At 40.1% G+C, this 20,582-nt stretch overlaps 1 protein-coding gene across 2 annotated transcripts; it reads right to left on the bottom strand.

Annotated features, from left to right (window-relative positions):
• Positions 1–17: 17 nt before the first annotated feature.
• nsfl1c (NSFL1 (p97) cofactor (p47)) lies at positions 18–9,524 on the bottom strand. Of its 2 annotated transcripts, none has more exons than XM_028020014.1 (9): positions 9,367–9,524; positions 7,196–7,296; positions 7,007–7,084; positions 4,437–4,602; positions 4,262–4,357; positions 3,421–3,530; positions 2,981–3,118; positions 2,712–2,882; positions 18–977 (listed from the first exon to the last, which is right to left on the bottom strand). In XM_028020014.1, exons 1-9 carry the CDS (start codon positions 9,466–9,468, stop codon positions 815–817), a joined length of 1,125 nt encoding a protein of 374 aa, XP_027875815.1. In that variant the 5' UTR covers positions 9,469–9,524; the 3' UTR covers positions 18–814. The 2 variants fall into 2 exon arrangements, with proteins under 2 accessions (XP_027875815.1, XP_027875824.1); XM_028020023.1 differs by having other exon boundaries at positions 7,007–7,081.
• Between the last annotated feature and the right edge of the window lie 11,058 nt (positions 9,525–20,582).

The raw sequence follows: 20,582 nt of genomic DNA, 5'->3' as shown, positions 1-20,582 counted from the left end.
AAAAACAAGACAGCGGGTTCTCCTTACATCAACCATAAAATGAGTTTATTTCACTGGAGGTCCAAACGTGTTTCTGTCTTCCCCAGGATGCATAGAAGATGTCGTTGTCACAGAAATTCAGATTCTACTAAAGGAAACCAGTGTTTACAATCTCTATGTTCATTTGCTCAACGGGTTTATTAGACCAGATTCTCGCTAATATGCTGCTGTGGGAACGGGGCAAAGCATCTTTAACTGAGAAAAGGAAATTAAAAAACAGAGGCGTTTTAAAAAAATAAAGTAATTTGCTTTTCAACAACAGACCTGTTGTGGCGTTATGTTAGAAGAAAGGAAAGTAAGGCTACTGGTATCAGTTGGTTAAATCCTTGTGTGGGGAAAAGAAAACATGATGAATCTAATCTTTGTTATTGTTTGTGCAGTTTACAAATGGAAATCTGCTCCTGTACCAGAATATAAACTTTGTTCAGCGGCCAGATTATAGTACAAGCTAAAGTGTAGACTGGACTCCAAAGTGGACCAGCATAACGTTCCTTCAGCTAGACTCAACAAGACAAGAGGAAGTGACCAGCATCTGGTGATTTCTGACTGGTTCACCAGCGTTTCAGCCCTCTGGAGTCTGTGTGGATGGAGAGGGGGGAGCAACATCTTAACATTTCATTTTAGAAAAACAAAAATCAGGAACTAGAAGTCCATTTAAGTCCGTGTGTTCTGCTCCGTCAGAGGGGCTGTGGTTCTTCAGCCACTTTGGGGCGAGGGAAGCAGAGGGTCAGGGGGGGATTCCGGGGACGGGGGTCGCTGTCTCGTTGTCCCAGCCTCAGTTTAGCCGCTGGACGATGACAGCGTTCAGCAGGTTGGCCTCCTGCAGCGTCTGGCTCTCGTCTGCCAGCTCCTTGTTGGGGAAGGTCGTCATGAGAACAAACTCTCTGGCAGCCATGGCGGGTCGGGCCAACACCACGAACTGCCGCAGGTCCGAAACCCTGAGGAACACCGGCAGAAACAAGGAAAGGTAACATTAGCTTAGAGAGAAAATGATGCAGAACACTTTATTATTTTAGTTTTTCATCAGTTAAAGTTACTTTTCCTTCACAGCCTAATGACCATACATTGTCTTCTGTAACATACTTACTGTACAGTCTCATTGTTATTTTTGTGTTTTTTTAACCTTTGTTTTATTATGCATGTTCCAACTTGTTGCTATGACAACTGAATTTCCCCGTTGTGGGACAATAAAGGATATTTCTGCTGACATTATTCCCCCAATAAAGACATTTAGTGGAACACAAGATATGTTTGTTCTAACAAACTTTGATTTTATGTAAAAAAGAAAAAACAAAACTTGCCCCTCTGTGAAACTATAATTGCCCCGCTTGATTAATCTTGAGTTAACAGTGATTGACCTCACATGTTCTTATTATTTTTTTTATTATTCCTTTATTTAACCAGGTAAACCCCGTTGAGATCTAGATCTCATTTTCAAGAGGGACCTGGACAAAAAATTTGCAATCACTGATGCAATCACAGATCACTGGTTTTAAATTAAAAAAAATAAATAAATAAGAAGAACACTTGAATAATACTTGCACTAGAATTTGCACCAGTTAGATGTTTTGGTTTCTTGAACTGGGACTTCTCTCCAGTGAGGGTGCGGCGGTGTATTAGCTTAACATTACTCGATCAAATATTTACTTTAAGGAGGCTCCCTTTCTGAATAAACAACCGCCATAAGAGTATTTAAACTATGTTATGACACCTATTTAAAATACTTGAACTTGTTTTGTTTCTGTAGATGTTTGGACCTGAAAGCATCATCCTAAATGGTGTCCTATAATGTTGGACCTGGGACTGGTCAGATCTCATCCGTTTACAGGGAAGAGAAATGAAAGCTGACAATAAGAACACTGATCTATGATTACATTATCTCCTTGTTATTTGTCTGCATTAAGTTGACTATTTCTTATCCTGTTTATTATAAAAAATTTAAAATCCCAAAAGACAAATGAGGTTTAACTAAAAAGTGAGGCTTTTTAAAAGTCACGCTTAGGTTACAGTTTTGATTACAATCTTAAAGGGGCAGTATTATGCGTTTTCCAGCCACATAATATTTAGTATTTACTGATATAGCAAATCAAGTAACCATGTTACCTTCAGTTATTATAAAAATGCTTTATATATCAAATTACTTAAAAGAAATTTTACTTGAAATTGGGCGTCTGTCTCTTTAAGGAACTCATGCTCTTGCTGAAACTCCACTTTCATGAAGTCATCAAAACATGGCTCCTCTATTAAACCTTAAAGTTTTTACCAGAATTGAACTGAGAATTGAACTTATAACAAGCTCAGCAGATGCATAATTCCACCGGGTGTTTGCTGATTGCTGCTGGCTAGTCTGAAGGAGCTGAGTGGGGGAGGGGAGGGCTACTCTGTGAGGTAAGAGCTTGAAACCTGCAGCTGACGAAGAGCTTCAACTTGAAGGGAAAAGTAGGTTCAACCAGGTGTTTTGTACAGTTGGTTGCCATGATTCCTCAAACATGCATAAGAATGAAGACAACACCCCAGGTATGTTTTTGATGAGGGAGTAACATCTTAACCTGTCATAAAGCTCAAAAAGTCAATTTAACATAATACTGCTCCTTTCACAAAGTTCTGCAGTTTTCTGATTTATAACTAATCCACTTCCAGAAGTCTCCGCCTCCAACCCTATAAGTGTTCACCTGTGGGTGTGGTTGAACCTCTGGACCAGCTTGCCGCCGTCAGCCAGTCGGATCTGAATGTTAGTAGTAGGTTGAGAGGGGTCAAGGCTGACGGAGGAACTGGCTTGGGCCTCGTTGGCGGCCTGGTCCTGCTGGGAGGTGGGTGGAGCTGAAATCAACTCTGGAGTGGCACTGGAGAAAAAAGAAAAACCAAAGAGATACAATAATCAGGCTAAATTTATAAAAACTGTTGATATCCAGCCAAATATACACCTGGTTAGAAATCTCACCTTCCTAGCTTCTGTCCTTCACCTTCAAAGGCTTTAAAGGAGACCTTGGGCTTAGCAAAGTCCTCGTCTCTGTGGTCCTCCATGTCCAGGTTGACCTGGCCCCCTCGAGCACGCTGCCTCAGCTCCAGAGGAATCTCCCTACAGGAACACATCAATGTGACTGATGCTGGATCTGATTTATCCGCTTAGGACACAAGTGTCAAACTCCAGTCCTCGAGGGCCGCTGTCCAGTTTTTAGATGTGCCACAGGTACAAAACACTGGAATGAAATGGCTTAATTACCTCCTTCTTGTGTAGATACATTCTCTAGAGCCTTGCTAATTATTCTATTCAGGTGTGGTGCAGCAGAGGCACATCAAAAAGTTGCAGGGCAGTGGCCCTCCAGGACTGGAGTTTGACATCCCTGGCATGGGACATACGGCCTGTGAAAGTTGTCTCACCCTCGTCTAATTGCCTCCAGGAAGTTAGCGTTCCCTGGGTCGTTGTAAGTTCTAAGTTCACCGTTATCCAGGCTGAAGCCCGTCTTCCACAACTTCAGAACCACATGTACCTTACGCAAAAAGAAACACACCATACCCACATGAGACACAATCACTACACCCTTGGGTTTAATTCTGATGCAGTTGAGGGGGGGGGGAGCACATTTTTTGTAGGGGTGCAATAATTGCAATTTTCTGGCTGACCTTTAAACACCAACAAAAATGACCACACCACAGACATTAGCTGCGTTTAAATAGGACTGATAAATAGGATTGAAGGCAATTTCAAAAATGTTTTTTGATACGTTTTGGCGCTAGGTTGAGGTGGTGTTTTTGGTCATATCGAAATGAGTGGATTTTGCAAAACTGCAATGGAAACACTTCATTCACATCACAAGTCACATGATCAACAACCAGATGTTGCTACTGGCAGAAACGACAAAGAAGACGGCAGGAAGTGATAGGAGGACGATGACGTAGCGTGTTTTTAATTACTTATGTGAACAAACTTATTCACCTGTTATTTTAATTGCTTTATTTAATGGAAACACCGCACTTGCTAAATTTTTGAAAATAAGCAAAGTAGCAATATCAAGTTTTGTGATATCACTCAGTGAGATTTTAAAGTGGTACATTTTCTGCTTTGGATTATTAGTGTTCTCTTTGTTGCTCAGAAAACAGACTCGGTTTGTAAGGTGGCTCCATGTTTGTTTGCATCACAGAGGATAACCGGGATCTGATTGGCATGGTAACACCAAGGCAAACCCGGTAGGAAGTGAAGGGAAGGAGGACCTGCTCTTACGTCTTGCTGGCTGTTAGACGATTGCCTCTCTCCAGATACGTAGGTCGACTCCTCTTCTGGAGCGGCGCCCAGTCTGTAACCTCCACCAACAAAAGCCTAAGAAACGACACAAGGTCATGAAAACAGAGTGAAAGACAAACAGAAAACAGACAGTAAAAACATAAGTAAACTGGACCTTTGCTTTGCTGGATTCTCCTAGTCCTTTCCCAGTCCGGTCCAGAGGCACGGCTCCATGTTCTCTGGCCCCTTTGAACAGATCCTCCACGACCTCGTTGGAGCTCTTCTTCTTTGGCGGACCAACGATCTGTTGCCCGCTGCGCTCTGATCCCCCCGCGAAAAACCTGTTATGATTGAGACGATGATAAATCAAAATTCTTGTATTTCACAATAAGGGTGAAATACAAGGAATAGGGTTAGGGTTAGTACAATACAATAAATGCCCACCCCTGCAAAGCGAGGGAGCTTGCTCTGTAATTTTGTGTTTCACACAAAATTTTGTTTAGTCAAATCATCAGAAAGTCAAATGAATCAGAAGGGAATGATTCAGTCGTTGGCCTGGCCAGAGCAAACTGATTCATGGGAAAACATTTTTCTTATGAATGGGGCGTCAGTAGCTCCGTGTCCACTGACCGTACAATGGTGCTAATTAACATTATGAAAATAAATTAACTTAATGCAAACACAGCAATTTTGAAAAAAAACTGTTGTTTTACACTAAGGTTTTGGTGCTAAATTGAGGCGTTTGTTCTGGCCGTATCGAAATTTATTCATGTCGCAAAACTACCATGGAAACACTTTTTGTGCGTCACATGATCAACAACTGGTGGAAAAGATGAAAATGACAGAAAAGATGAGGACGACGACAGGAAGTAGTTGCAGGATGATGGAGTGCCATGCTTTTCTTTTCTTTTTTTGCCCCGCAAGGGATCTTTAATTTTTTGTGGGCTCTAGTGTCCCTTTTTCAAAGTAGGCTGACAGGAAAGGGGGAAGGAGAGGGGGGAAGACATGCGGTAAACGTCATCGGGTCCGGGAGTCGAACCCGCGTCGAGGCTATGTTTTGCCTGAATGTGGGTCGCTTGTTTACTGGAAACACTGGAATCGCAAAATTGTATTTGTTAGACATTAGCGGAACATCAATGTTTTGCGCACATTTGGAAAGAAAACGCAGCTAGTGTGGAGAGTGTTGAATGGGACACAATGCTGATGTAGAAAATGGAATGTAAAGTATTTATTTAAAAGTATTTAGACAACATTAGCCATCTTGATCTGGGCCTTTATTTTCTCAGAGCGTATTAAAAGTAATAGAAAATAAAACACAGATGGTTTTTGGGTTATTCCATAAAGGTTGAAGTTCTCAGCAGCACACAGAATCAGAATCTGTCCAGGCGAAGCTAACTGGTTTGGACTGGCATTCTTTAAGCATTTCAAAGGGAAGAAAAAAACATAATTCAGCTGAGCAACTATTATGGTCATTGTTTAAAAAAGTGAATAAGCAGCTAGTCATACCAACTCAAGTCTGAGATACACAATACAAACAATACAGAAAATACCAGTGAACAAACACACCCAAAGCACGACTACCTTTGTTTCCAACAAAAAGTATGATTTAAGCCTGGTTTAAGACCATAAAACCAGTTCAAGAGTGTAGATTAGTAAAATATTTGATAACTATTTATGGACAAAATGTTCGGTTCGTGTGTTGATTTAATAAAATCACCATTAAATCCTCCCTCATCCGTTAGAAAGCAGCCCAGTGGATCGCCCTGGCAGAGGAATCTGTTTATGCAGCAGGAACACCAGTGGCTCCCAGTGAACGAGGTGGGGGCCCAAACTGGCTTGGTGCTTTCTGGAACCAGCTTCCTAAGGTGTGCCTCTTCCTGTGTCGGCCTCAGTCAGGATGAGGATGCCAGAGAGCGCTGCTATGAGTGCAACAGCCATTTATAAGGGAAAGTGCAAATTGCTTTTCCCTTCATTAATCTAGAACTTATCAAAGCTTCTGAAATATCCACGTGTTTATTTTTACATTTAACAGCTGTGTTCCCATCCGATTGTTCTTCAAATATTCAACTGATTTTTTAAATGTTGCAAAAAAGAAGAAATAAAAAGAAAACAGGCAAATTAAGTGTGTTTCCATCTACTGGTTTGGAGTGTATCAACCAGGCTATGCAAGGCAGGATTTTGTCAGATGTTGATGTTGCGTATGGCATAATAAACAGGAAGCAGAGGTTGCTAACAGGCATGGAGCACACATCTCAGAAAAATTTAGTCTTCCTTTGATAAACTTTAGAGGTTTGAACTTTGTCCCTCTGGTAAGGCACAGACCCACAACTGGATGGGAAAGTTCGCTATGTTTGACTTATCCTGAAAATGTGTTTCCATCTCCTCTTTAGCACGTTAACTCTTTTTTGGAAAAGCCAAGAACCATGTCAAGTGAGTGGAAAAACTTGAAGAAGTTCTTTAGAACTGTTCAGTTTCCATCAACCCTTTCTAAATCAATACATCAAAATGCAAATGAAAAAAAGCATTGAAAGAAACATGGCAGGATTTTCCCCAGAATACAATAAGCCTGGAGGGCCATCAGGTTTTCTGAGGGCAACCCTGCATGACTATTGTCTAAAAGCTCCAACATGAAGAAGCTATTAAAATATAATCTGAATTACCTTTTATTCTTTAATTACACATTTAAATGTAGAAATAATTCCACCTGAGAAACAGAAAAAAGCCATTATTAGTCAGTTCACTTACCTCTGACCCTCCTCTTCATCACTTTCATCCTCTGCCTCATGCATCAGATCTCTGAAGGAGGTCACCCTGGGCTGACTACTGTACATAAATGGTAGTTTTTATATTGCAAAATTACTAAACAATAGTAATAATATTAATACAAGTCTGAATAGAACAAATGTTGAAGAAAAGATGTAAAAAAGATCCCACCTGGGCCCAGTAGATCGAGACACGGAGGAGCCGCCCTCAGGCTGAGGAAGTGTGATAATGTCATCATCGTTTCCATCTTCAAAGAAACTGCCCAGTGCAAGCTGGGGAGGAAACGTGGAGACGGAAATGAGACGCAGGAATTCGTCTCGTGTAACTAGCGCTACACTATGTGTCGTGGCCATTTATGTAAAAGTTTTGTAGTTTATAATTTCTACCAATTTTGTTTTGTTCTTTGGGTAATGGGAATATATTTAAGTTAATTTAGATTCAAAATTTGTAATTAATTTTTATATTTGGAATTATTTAGATTACGTTGTTAATTGTTAGACCCGCCCACCAATTTGAGCAATTAAGAACACACCGGGTGCTGGGTGGATTGTTTGGTGAATGTCTGGTGTGGACGGGAGGCTTTTGGGAATGATTTTTTGACCACTTGAACATTAAATTGAGAGTATTTTTCATTTCAACTAAGTTACAAGACCTTTTATTTCAACTTTAACAATAAATGAATCAGTAAAAGTACGTACAAATCCCAAACCACCCGTTACCACCCACAACCTTTATTGGAGTTTTTTTTTGCTTTTTTGGAACGAAAGGCTGCGACACTATGCTACCCATCTTTCTTTATTTGACATGTTGATGGGCAGGGCATATTCACTTGTTCTCATATGACAAAATATTTTTTTTTGTTGTCATTTTTAGAGACACTTTGATCAAAAATATGAAGATTTTTGTTGAATTTCCTTTGCTTTCCACAGAAGCCGAGTCTGGACATTTGCTTTTCCCAATGGTTTTCTTGAAATAAGTTAATTTCCCAGTGGTTTTCTGAAGATGAGTTAATCTCGTGAAATCAAACCTTGGTTTCTCAAAACTAACACGAGACGATTGATGTGTGCATTAACTTCCATTCCTCAAATGCATGTGGTTGTGCCTGAATTTTAAGGAAATCAACTTAAAAGAAAAGTATTAGACAAAATATATGCGGAAAACATCTTTTCTTGGCTTCTGTAGCTTTCAAAATAAGACTTAATTTAGTACATATTCAAAAAGACATTTCATGTGCTCTAGTCAAGTTTTTAATTTTGTAGCAACAAGGGGAATGTGGCTTTTTGAAAATGTGGCTGACCCCTGGATTTAACAATCAAATTGTAACACCAACACACACAAAAAAGTAGTTGATTGTTGCCCGCTGTGCGAGGGACACGTTTATTTTGTCTGCACAGTAAGTAACTCAGATCTGATCGTTCAGGCCAAATCTTAAAACCAAGTGAGAACAAAGGAACCTTTAGTTGCCGAATGAAACTGAAACTGCTGGGATAAGACAGAGCGCCATGTTTTCCCACAGCCACTGTTGCAGGTTTGACAATTAAAAATGAGAAGCAAAAACAAAAACATGTTGATTTATTTAAAGTAACGTTTCACATATCTAATCAGTAGCGGTAATTGGTCTTGGTTTTTCTAACTCAACTGCTTACACTAAAATGCTGCCAGGTCTCTTATTTTTCACTAGAGTTTTTGACAGTTATTACATTACTGTCAAAGAAATTCTGGTTGAACTAAACCAACACAGTTTAACAATGCCTCATAAAAAAACGTAAAATCTGTTATCCAAACTCTGCTGTTGTGCTCACATGACTCTGGCATGTTTCCTTTCGTATCTATGGAGTCGCTTTTAAGCAGAAACTCGAGATTATTTAGTTTCTCTAAATAACCTCCTTCGTTTATGTGTCTTATTAACATGTCTGTAACCATAAACACAATGTTATATTTGAATTCGACTGATGACTCTGCTATCTTTTCAGGTTACAGGCTAGCAGCTTTACCCTTACTGCGTCAACTAAATTTAATCCAACCTAACAGGGGGCTAACGCTGGCTAGCACGGCTCACTGGAACCACGGCACACCGGCTAAAACTTGACAGAAAGACGCCCGTATATAGACGAGTACAGCTGTTCATAGTTGGCTATTTGGCTGTCCGACGACGTCTCTGTTGGTGTCTGAAATCACTGGGGTCGGTATTGTCCAGGGGTGACTTGCACAAATGACTGGCGACACAGGCTAACGTTAGCCGGTGAGCTACTCATCAAACACAGTGTTTAACCGCAGTTTGCTTCTGACAGAGCCCGGTTCTGCCCGACACAGTCGAAGGAAAACCCGCTGAAAATCTCTACCTGCAGGTTCCAACCGGCGGACTCCAGGAAAAAGCGGGCCCTCTCCTCCTCCACGCCGGTAACAGCGACGAACTCCCTCACTGACTCCTCTTGACTCGCCATTTTGATTTGCTCCTTCAACGAGCCGTCCTCTTCCACCTGAAGAAACAAGCAACAGTTGTTCGTTCCTGTCTGATTTCAAAGTAGAAACAATAACGAAGAAATATGACTGAACCATAATTAAATTAATAAACCTGAAAATATACAGAATTTCAAAAAAGTTTTTTTCCTCATTAAAACACGCTCAAATTACTTATTTTCTAAAGGTTCATGCATATCATGTCCAGGACTTACTGAAGCAAGCATTGATAAAACCACAAGAGGGCAGTGTAAGCCCACATTAGAAAGACCATCCTAACTTTGACATCAGTTCAGATGTTCAAAACTAAACATCCCTGTTGAAAATACAGAATGTCTGAAACTTATTTGAATAAAAAAAAAAAGTATTTTTAGCACAGCTCCAAAAATCTTTTCTTAACAATGATATTCTTCTTGGTTAGGTAAATTCAAGGTTTCTGGAGAAGTTATATGGGATAGTCAAACCTCAAATTCAGGAGGATCAGTGTGGGTTTCATCCTGGCTGTAGAACACTGAACCATTTCTACACCCTCTTTAGGATCCTAGAGGGGGCATAGAAGTTTGTTCAACCAGTCTGCATGTGTTTTGTGCCCATCACCTGCAATGCGTTTCATTGTGTTATTCAGGTAGTCCTGGGCGTACTTTGGGAGTACAGGGTACACCTTGATACCGGCTGCTAGGTCCCTACATCCAGTGTGAGAGCTTAATTCACATTGCTAACAGTCAGACTTTTTTCATGGCCAAGGTTTCTAGGCAGAACCAAGTTGCTGAGGAGATCCGCTTTGGTAGCCTAAAGATTGGGTTTCTTGTTTTGCAGATGACATAGTGCTGTTAGCTTCATCAGATCATGATCGCCAGCTTGCACTGGGAGCGGTTTGCAACTGAGTGTGAAGCGGCCAGGACGAAAATCACCATCTCCAAATCCAAGACGACTGTTTTGAGCCAGAAAAGAAGAGAGTGTGCTTTCCGACAAGGTCTTGCTCCAAATGGAAGAATTTAAGTATCTCAGGGTCTTGTTCAAGAATAACAGAACAATGGAGTGGGAGATCGATAGGTGGGGTTGTGCTGCGTCTGTTGTGGTGAAGAGAGACCCTCATTTCCTGGTGTAAGTTCCTACCTACCTTCATCCATGGTTAAGAGCTTTGGGTAGTGACCGAAAGAAAGAGATTGTGGATACAAGTGGCTGAAATGAGTCTCCTTTGCAGAGAGTTTGGGCTCTCCCTTAGAGGCAATATGAGGAGCTTGGTTATCCAGGAGGGATTCAGAGAAGAGCGGCTACTTCTCTAAGTCAAGAGGAGGCCGTTGAGGTGGCTCAGTTGTCTGGTTAGGACAGACAACCCCCTGGTGAGGTATTCTGAGTATGATCACCAGGAAGAGACTCAGAGGATTACCCACAATACATTGGAGGGACGGTGTTTCTCTGCTGGCCGGGGAGTGTCTTGGTATTCCCTCAGAGGAGCTGGCCCAAGCGGCTGAGGAGAGGAAAGTCTGGTTGTCTGTGCTTAGATAGTGGATAACTTCATGGTGTGTTTTGTTTTAGTCTAGTAGTTTTGCTTGTATCACCCAATTCATTTATTTATTCAAGCTTTGGTATGATGCTTGTGTATAAACCCAAACATAGCTATCTGTCTCTCACCACGTTATTCAGAGACTCTCTGATTAACAGATGCTGACTGAGAGTGAGGCCCCTCATCTGTTCCAAAAACTGTTCCAGCAAACACGAGGCTCCGATTTGCTAAGATAAGCAGATGGTGAGAGTATTCCCACAAGAGTTGCACCTCTCCACCTCCTGATAAGGTGACTGCAGGCAGGGTGGTCACATGTCATAGAGCAGTAACTGAGACAGATTGAGAGCGTCTTAATTGTTTCAGGAGGGGAAAAGACTAGGTGGGAATTTAGTGCAACCTGCTGTTGGTTGTTTGATCTTCAACACTAATTAATCTGAGAAAACCTTGTTGGCATTTCATCTTTTGTAGCACCACGCTCTGTCCCTTGGCACATGCAAACACAAAGCAAGATAAAATATGAACAGTGGCGATGGGTAAGGCTTAAACAGCAGGGGTTATGTTTTATATTCCCTCTGGGTGTTTTTTTCCCTCTTTCTTTAAGGTTTGAATGAGCAGACAAAAACAAGAAAGATATGAGAAAGATGAAACAAAAAGAATTTAGATAGAGGAGAAGATAATGTACCACAAACGATGTCACACCTTCTGGCCTGGAACAGACTTATTAAGGTTTAAGTAACACAGCATACACAGTTATGAGTCAAAGAAAATCCACATGACAGGTTGCAATCAGGGAGTCGTTCCTCAGGTAAGCCCTGCAGGGATGTGAGGCTGGATGCTAATGTTTGCCTTCCCATGAAACCTGAAGCTGGAGCTGCAGTGTAATATTACAACAAGTGTCCTGTTCCAGAGGCTTAGAGGTGGAGAGCTGGACTCATTTTGAAGAAAGACTCATGACAAGGCAAGTGACAAGAAATGACAAAGATACAAAAAACTGACTTCGTCTTCTATCAAAACGACATTTAAACCAGCTTATGGAGATGAGATGAAAAGTTGTCATTCACATGTCTAAGAGGACCAGTGATGTTTTACTTGGCTGTAGGCATAAAAGACAAAAAGCTATCCTTTAATTTAAAAAAAAAGTTCGCTGCGATACTTAAAGGGGCCGTATTATGTAAAATGTACATTTTTGAGCTTAACATCATGTTATTATGTTATTCCCACATCAAAAACATACTTGGAGTGTTGCTTTAATTGTTTCATGCACGTTTAAGAAATCCTTTAATCTCCCATGGAAATCATTCAGTTGTGTAAAACGCATAGGTGGACCTAACCCCGCCTTCAACATGAAGCTCCTCCTCAGAGCTGCTTGGACAATACGAGAAAATTCTACATGTTTTGTGTATGTAGCATTTCTATAACAACTGACTGTAACATAGTTACTTGATTGTACTATAAAATGACACCATGTGCCTGGAAAATAGATAATACTGCCCCTTTAAAAGATGCGTAATTTATATTACAGGAGAGACAATATAAATTATGAAGACATGAAGACAGCCTTGATATACAAATGTAGTTTGGAAAAAAAAAAGATTAAATGTCATGACACACACAAAAGAAGACTTTCAACAGCCCTGTCAGGGATGACAATGAACTATAAGTCCAATTTCTTTTCCTCCTGTCCTGGGTGATGAGGTCTGATGACTAACTGACCTGAAACAAGTTAAACAAGTTAAAAAGATTAAGCTGGTGCAATTATGTGTGTATAAGATTTACAAATTTGCAAATTGATACAAAATTGCCTCTGAGTTTATTTCCTTGCCCTGGCAGAGTCTGCTGCTTCTGTTCTTTCCAATGCCTTAAAAATGAAACATTTTATTATTTTCTTTACAAATAAAAATCTGAACGCTATGATGTCATGTATGAGACAAGTCAACATGTTGAAGAATGTTCTGACTGAACCCAAACTGAACTTTTTGACGTATAGTGCAAAACACCATGTGTGGCAGAAAAGCAACGTTCGCAGATGTTTTCCACCCAATGTGACTGAGCTGGAGCTTGGGCAAAAGAAATCAGACTTTGTGTGTAAATCTGGTAGAGATATACTCCAAAAGATGTAGAGGTAGATCTGGAAACAAGACATTCTACTTTGTTACACTTCAAATTTATGCACCATTTCTTGTCTCTCTGTTGTACACAAAAACAAAACAATAAAATACATAAAGTTTGATCTTTCAATCAGACATAATTAGAAAAAGCTCAACAGACAAGAACACATTTGCCAGACAGAATACAATACAGGCACCCTTTATTGTTACTTGGGGCAAATTCCGGTGTAACAGCAGCAAGGTGAAAGGACAGCATGTAGATTCAGAGAAATATTAAAAATCATTAAAATATAATAAACACACACGATCCATCAAAATGAAGAACAATATATTGTACAGTAAGGGCATCATGACAGCATAAAAATAGTGTGGAATTACTAAATATAGCACATATTCATCCAAAGGAATGCCCAGCTGAGTCGGATCATTTTAAAAAACAGGGACATGTGTACTTGTGTATTAAAAATACAGACTCCTTACATGGAAATACAGGAGTGGAAACAGACATGTGCAAATACCAGCAGAAATGTTATTTGAGATGGACAGATCTGTGGAAATCTCAGCACGGATTTTATTTTAACTATAAGTACTGCTGAAAATCTCCATGAAAATTATTTTCAGCATTTAAAGCTAAACATTGTAGTCTTAATGACAAAATATTCCCCAAGCTATTCCACAAGAACAAGTTATGGTATCTCTGTACCCTATATAAAAAAAAAGGATAACCAGAGTCAAGGGGGGAAAAAACAGAACACCTGGTATAAAAATGCTTGAGAAAGAAGAGACCGTAACAAAAAGAAACCGGACAAATCCACTTCAGTGAGATAAATCACAGATTGAGCACTGAAGTGACGTGAGAACTGCGTAGGAAAGCACTGGCCACACTACCTACGAGGATCAGCTTTCAAGTCTTGCTGTAATTACTCAATCGAATTTAGCTCTGGAATTTGACTACGCCATCAAGCCACAGGCTTTGTCAGATTTTTATTTGTCAAACCAAAATCTTTAACAGTTGCACAATAGCACAAAACCGTTTACGCTGTTTGCGCTGCTTCTGTGTTACTGTGGTACAAAATCCCAATAAAACACATTACGAGTTTCCTCGGTGTGAATACTTTACCCAGACATTGTATCTGGACCCACGACAGGCATCCGTAACCACATTCCAAACGATAAGTGATGAAACATACAATCACACTTTTTGTCTTTAAATCTTATTAGCTGCATTCAGTAGGGCTGTTTCAATCACCTTCTTATGTTTTGCAACGAGACCCCGGCTAAGCCCCTGTACTATAATACTTACTCTGGTTGTGTCAATGTCATCGCTGGCAGTGGTTTACTTTAATAAAGAATGCAGAAGTGTACTGACAATATGACATCGGTATTTCCCTTGGGAGACATTTTTAGATGGTTTGACAGACGCTGTCATGCAAATCCAGGTAAAAATGCTCCAACAAAGGCGACACCAGAGGGGCCCTGTCAGTGTGGGTTTTCTTCCCAGCCGTCATCAGCCTGACCACAAGCGCTAAACCGCCAGTCATACTCTTCTCAGGAGCTAGCTGATTTGATACTGCTGCAACATGATAAAGGTGACCTATGGTGGTTTCCTGTTCCATTAGAGTGAAGGACCTCCGGTGCTGCATAACAGTTTAAATCAAATCCTGGTGAGTAAACTAAACAGAGTACAGAAATACTTAGATTAGTTATCAAAATGAAAGATTACCAATAATATCAAAGTTTTTCATAGTCAGCTTAAAAGGTTTTCTTAAAGGGTCAGTATTTTTTAAAATCAACTTTTTTGAGCTATAAATCCTGTAACACTGTTATTCTCTCATAAAAAACATACCTGGACTGTTGCCTTGAATCGTTCATGCATGTTTGAGAAATCCTCTAATCTTCCGTGGCAACCATTCAGTTAGGCAGAACGCCTGGTTGGACCTAGTCCCGCCTTTGAGGACAAAGCTCCTCCTCGAAGCTGCGGTTTTGGAGCAGCCCTCCCCCAGAACTCCTCCACTCAGCTCCTTCAGACTAGCCAGCAGCAAATAGCAAACACCTGATGGAACTGCACATCTGCTGAGCTCATTATAGGAGCTACTTCTCAGTGCAATGCTGGTAAATATGTTGTTAAAGGGTTAATAGAGGAGTGATGTTACGATGACTTCATGAAGGTGGAGCTTCACAAAGAGATAGAGTTTTTAAAGAGACAAAGACTCAGTTTCAAGGTATTAAATTACAAAGTCAAATTTCTTTTAAGTCACATAAACCATTTTTAAACCAAGTGAAGAGAAGTTACTTGACTGTGCTGTAAATACAGCTACATGCCTGGAAAAAGCATCTAGTGCTGCAGCTCTGAGAAGGAGCTTCATCCTTGAAGGCGGAGCTTGGTCCACCCAGGCAGTTTGTACAGCTGAATGGTTGCCATGGGAGATAAAAGGATTTCTCAAACATGCGTGAAGAGGATCAAGGCAACACCCCATGTATGTTTTTGATGAGGAAATAACATTATAACACGATGTAAAGCTTAAAACGTTACTAGTTACTTTTTGGGTTAATATGTGACTTGGACATATAATGTGCCTCGTTAATTGTCATGAGGACACCGGTGTCCTTATGGACCCACTGACTTACTGCCATTTTGCTCCAGGTTTAGATTTGACCACTAATGAATAACAGTAAAAAAAAAGTATGTCGGTCCTTAACAAACTCACAAAGGATTGACAAAGTTTTTTTTTTTTTTTTTTTTTTTTTTTTTTAAATCTCTCCAGGAAGGCACTGATGCAACTCATCAGCTTTGTGTGCAAGATGTGTAATTGCATATAGATCCACTTAAAAGGTGAGGCCAGATATTACTCAGCCCAGACGGTGCCTAATTACTCTCTGCCTCTTTCAAAGAACTAACAGCTTCTGTAGGTAAAAGGAATCTTCCCTCTCAATCACCAAGGTTTCCCTTGGGTTCTGTGGGCAGGGCAGATGTACAGACCGTCTTATCTGTTGCCTTCTCTACATTTAATTCAGCCTCTGATGTTTACAGAAAAGAAAACATCTTCTATCAACAGGAAGGAGATGCCAAGAAGGAGCTTATTATCTCCACAGCCATTATGCTGTTAGTTTTAGTGTCCATGTTAACAGATGCTTCTCAGCACGTGCTCATTTATTCCAAACGGTCTCTTTTTTTTTTTTGTCTCTTCAAAAAGAAAAAGCCAGCTCGGTTTCTCTCTCATGGCAGCAGACAATCATCTGATACGGTCAGCCAAAGCAGGTCTGCAGAGACCGGGTTTAAGCTACTGACCCACATACAAAGAGAGTCCATGGAGTGTGAATTAAATTGCAAGAACTCTTCAGCATAGTGTTGGTGGAGATCATACAATATATAATGCAATGCTGTGGTATTAGCTGCTACAGCTAGAATGTTTTGTAAAGCAAGATGAAAGGATTCTCCTTATTTTCTACTGCCAGATCCAGATTGATGGCGGGTTCCAGTCTTTTCTTTCTGGGTCTTTCTGTAAGGTGTCATTTTTTCTCCTTCCACAGCCCAAGGTCACTAAAGGTCAAGCACTCACCACTCCCTCATTGTAACTCATTGAACAATTGAACAGATATTAATGAGACTCTCCAAAGAGTTACGGTCAACAGATTGGCAACAAATAGAGATGTAAGAGGATAAATCATTCAAGTTTATTTGGTAGTAAATACCATCCAGTCTGCTACTTTGTGCACTTTGAGTCTAAATTCAAACATACTGCCTTGCAGTTCTTCATACTTATCTTTGAAGCAATCTTTAACATAAGGTGACGGTTTTTCAGAGATTTTCTTTAGACTTTGTGTTCTTTTTCTGCTCAGTCTGAAGGAGACTGAGCAGAATGGGGTTAAGGCCTAGTTCAAACCTTCCAGTCCACACTAATGTCTACTTGATCGCCAAGTCTTTGTGACAGAATGTGTTATCTGTACCTGCACTTTAAGATCTGAGTCCTGCCAGTGTAAACAAACAGTATGTAAACTCAAGTCTGAGCTCCAACCATGGGTAAGTAAACTACTTTTTTGCCAGTAAACTTTTTCTGCCCAAAGCAGATGGGTTTACTTTGCCACCGTGTCTCACTTTTTGTCTCACTCATGACACTCCCGTCAAATGTTGCTCAGAATACGACAGACCTCAGTGGGAGAAAGAATCCCAGAAAATCGCTAGCGGTCTGCTAACGTGTTCTAACTGCTGCGTACATCATCGTGCTCCGATCTGTCGGATCGGATGCCATAACAGATCGGGTGAGTTTATGGTCTAAGTCTTAAAGGGAATTTGGAGGAATGAATTTAACCAAATGGAGGGTTGAAAAAAATAATTACAATGATTAAATATGTCTTCCAACACATGAATTTGAACGCGCTTGTAGTAAAAAATAACAAACAAAATCTGGCATAAATTAAACTCAGTACCTGAAAGATTATTCAGTTGATACAATTTCCCAGCAGATCCTGGGAATTCCCATATTGGAGCTAAAATTGGAACTTTGTGGAACTGTGTTATATTTGGTATCACTGATGTACTCAGACAAGTGAATTGTTACAAATACTATCTTTGTAACCGATTTCTGGTAAAAAAAAAAAAAAATTAACAAGTAGTGAAAACTTTTTAGCTATAGCCGTAGCTAAAAATGTAAGCAGTATTTAAGAAAACTGCAGAATTTTGAGGTAATTTGACAAAAAAAAATCCAAACTACAATTTTATCATATCACATTAAGCTAATTTATTACAAAGGGTAAGTCTGCTAAATTTATGTATATTCCACACCTGTCAGATTTTAATTTGTCAAAAAACAAAGCAAAAAAAAACAACTATTTAAAACCAGCTATGCAGCACATTTTATCCATCATTATGTCACATAATGCTAACAAAAGTATGTGCAACATAATAAAATGATAAAAACTTAATAGCAAAATATATACTTCTGGAAGCTACTGTATGCACACAATTAGAGATTGAACATTAGTATTAGGGCAAAATTAGATCTGAACACAGTGAGTTGTAATCTGATCTCCTGACTTCACTGTCTTCAATATTTACTCCATGACTTTCTCCATAACTAACTCTATAACTGAAGCAGCTCAGAAACACACTGATCTGGCTGAAAGAGTGTGTGAAACAAAACTTCTCACTTTGTTTAAAAATGCCAGCAGCAACATAAATTATTCTCATTTACCTATAAAGTCTACGACTACATCTTACATTTGCAGTAACTAGAAGTAAACATGTTTACGTCTGCCTCACAGTGGAGCCTACAGGTAGACAGAAGAGGTCTGAGTAATCATTAGCACACCAAGCCCCCTGGCTCTGTGTGCTGCTGTTAATGACCACTAAATCTAAATCAGACGTTGTAAAAGAAGATAATAAAAAACACTATAAATGAATATTGAACCAGTGGGGCTCTTTGTTTGTGTTTTATTATCCCACCCCCCACCAAACACACACACACACTTTAAATGCCCAACATTTGCTCCACATACACACATCTCTCTCTGCTTGGCGTAATACCACATGACAAACCACTAACTGCCTTCCAGACAATACAACCCCCCCCCCTTCACCACCCAACACCACAGCTGTCCAGTGTTTCTACGACGGAGAGGCAAGGGTTACCGTAGTAACCACACGCTCCTCTGGATGCGGGAGCTCATCTGGCTGTGTGTCCGTCCATGCTGTGCCTGCAAGGAGCCTGCCCCAGATCAGAGTTGACATTTGGCAGCCTTCGGGGTCCGCTGTGTGTGTGTTGGTGAACAATTGTGAGGGGGAGGGAGGTGAATCCAGTCTGGTTGCCTTTTTTTTATTTTTCCTTAACAACTTGAGACTACCGGGACCGTCTGGGCACATCAGAGATGTTCACAATTTTGATATTGTCAAACTTTTTTTTTTCCCCAAAGATTTTGCTAAATATCTGAAGCTGAGTACACCAATTTAACAGCTGGAGTGAGAAGTCAGGATGAAATATGAATTCCATAAGTAGGTCTTTTGATGAAGAAAACGAGGCTGGAACGTGTTCTGTGTTCCACGATTCCCTTTTCGTTCTTTTTGAGCCAGAGCTTATGTAAGATGCAGACAAGGCTGAGCCTCAGAAAACCAGAGTGAGATGAAAAAAGGAGAGAGAGAGAGAAAGAAAAAAAAGAGAGAGAGAGAGAAGCCAGGAGTGATTAACAGGATTATGCAGATGCTTGACTGGTGCTAAAGCCTTACAAATCACTCTCCTCTCAGATGAACAGGTCTGCTACATAACTAAATCAATTTCTACCTTACAGAGGCTGCAGGATCATCATCCAGTAACAGATTTTGCCCATTTTTTTATATCACAATGGAACATTTTTGAAAAATTTTGTAATTTTAGATCTTTAAAGGGGCGGTATTATGTGTTTTCCAGCCACATAGTGATATTTTATAGCATAATAAAGTAACTATGTTAACTTCATCGTTATAAAAAATAAGGATGTATCAAGATATGATTTAAAAGAAATTTGACTTTATAATTTAACACATTGACATTGGGCCCCTGTCTCTTCAAGAAACTCCTGCTCTTTCTGAAACTCCAGCTTAAGGAAGTCATCACAACATGGCTCCCCTATTAACCCTTTAACAACGTTTTTGCTGGTAGAAATGAGAAGTAGCTCCTATAAATAAGCTCAGCAGATGGGCAGTTCCATGTTTGCTAATTTCAGCTGGTTAGTCTGAAGGAGCAGAAGCTCCAAACAGGAGCTTCATACTTGAAGGCAGGGCTCAGTCCAACCAGGCGCTTTGTAGAGCTGAATGGTGGAAATTAAAGGATTTCTCAAACATGCATGAAAGAATCAAAGCAACACTCTAGGTATGTTTTTGATGAGGAAATAACATTATAACGCCTTGTAAAGCTTAAAAAAGTTGATGTTTCATTTACTGTCACTTTAAAAATATGGGTTGAGAAAGGTTAGATTTTTTGCCCTTTTTTCTTGAAGAATATGCGAAGCTAAGTCAGACTGGATGAGAGGATATAATCAGAGATCCAATTAATCAGATCCCAGATTAATTGGATCTGGGTTCTGGGTTCTGGACTTTGACTGGGCCATTTTAACAATCACATGCTTTGATCTAAACCATTCAGTGGTTTCAGGAAGGTTGAAGATAAGCTAATTTGCATTTGCATCCCTTAAATGCACTGCAGTTTGTGGCAATGTAAAAAAAAACAAAAAAAATTTAGAAAGTTTAAGGATGCGAATACTTTTGCAATGATCATTACTCCCTGCGTTACACAACCATGAGTCAGATCTTTTACCTCTATAAAATGGCATTCCCCTCACTCTCTCCTCCTAACATGTTTAATGACATTTGAATAGCATGACGTGTCAGAAAATAACAGTGGAGCCCTGGTGCTACGGAGTCTTGCTGGAATCATTCCAGACAGGAGAACTGGGACGCGGAAAGCAGGCCAAAGTTTCAGACGTTCCGAGCCAGCCGGCGCGGAGAAAGCGA

Source organism: Xiphophorus couchianus, chromosome 1, assembly GCF_001444195.1.
Source record: "Xiphophorus couchianus chromosome 1, X_couchianus-1.0, whole genome shotgun sequence".
Taxonomy (NCBI): domain Eukaryota; kingdom Metazoa; phylum Chordata; class Actinopteri; order Cyprinodontiformes; family Poeciliidae; genus Xiphophorus; species Xiphophorus couchianus.
This window is presented reverse-complemented; position numbering and strand designations above follow the sequence as displayed.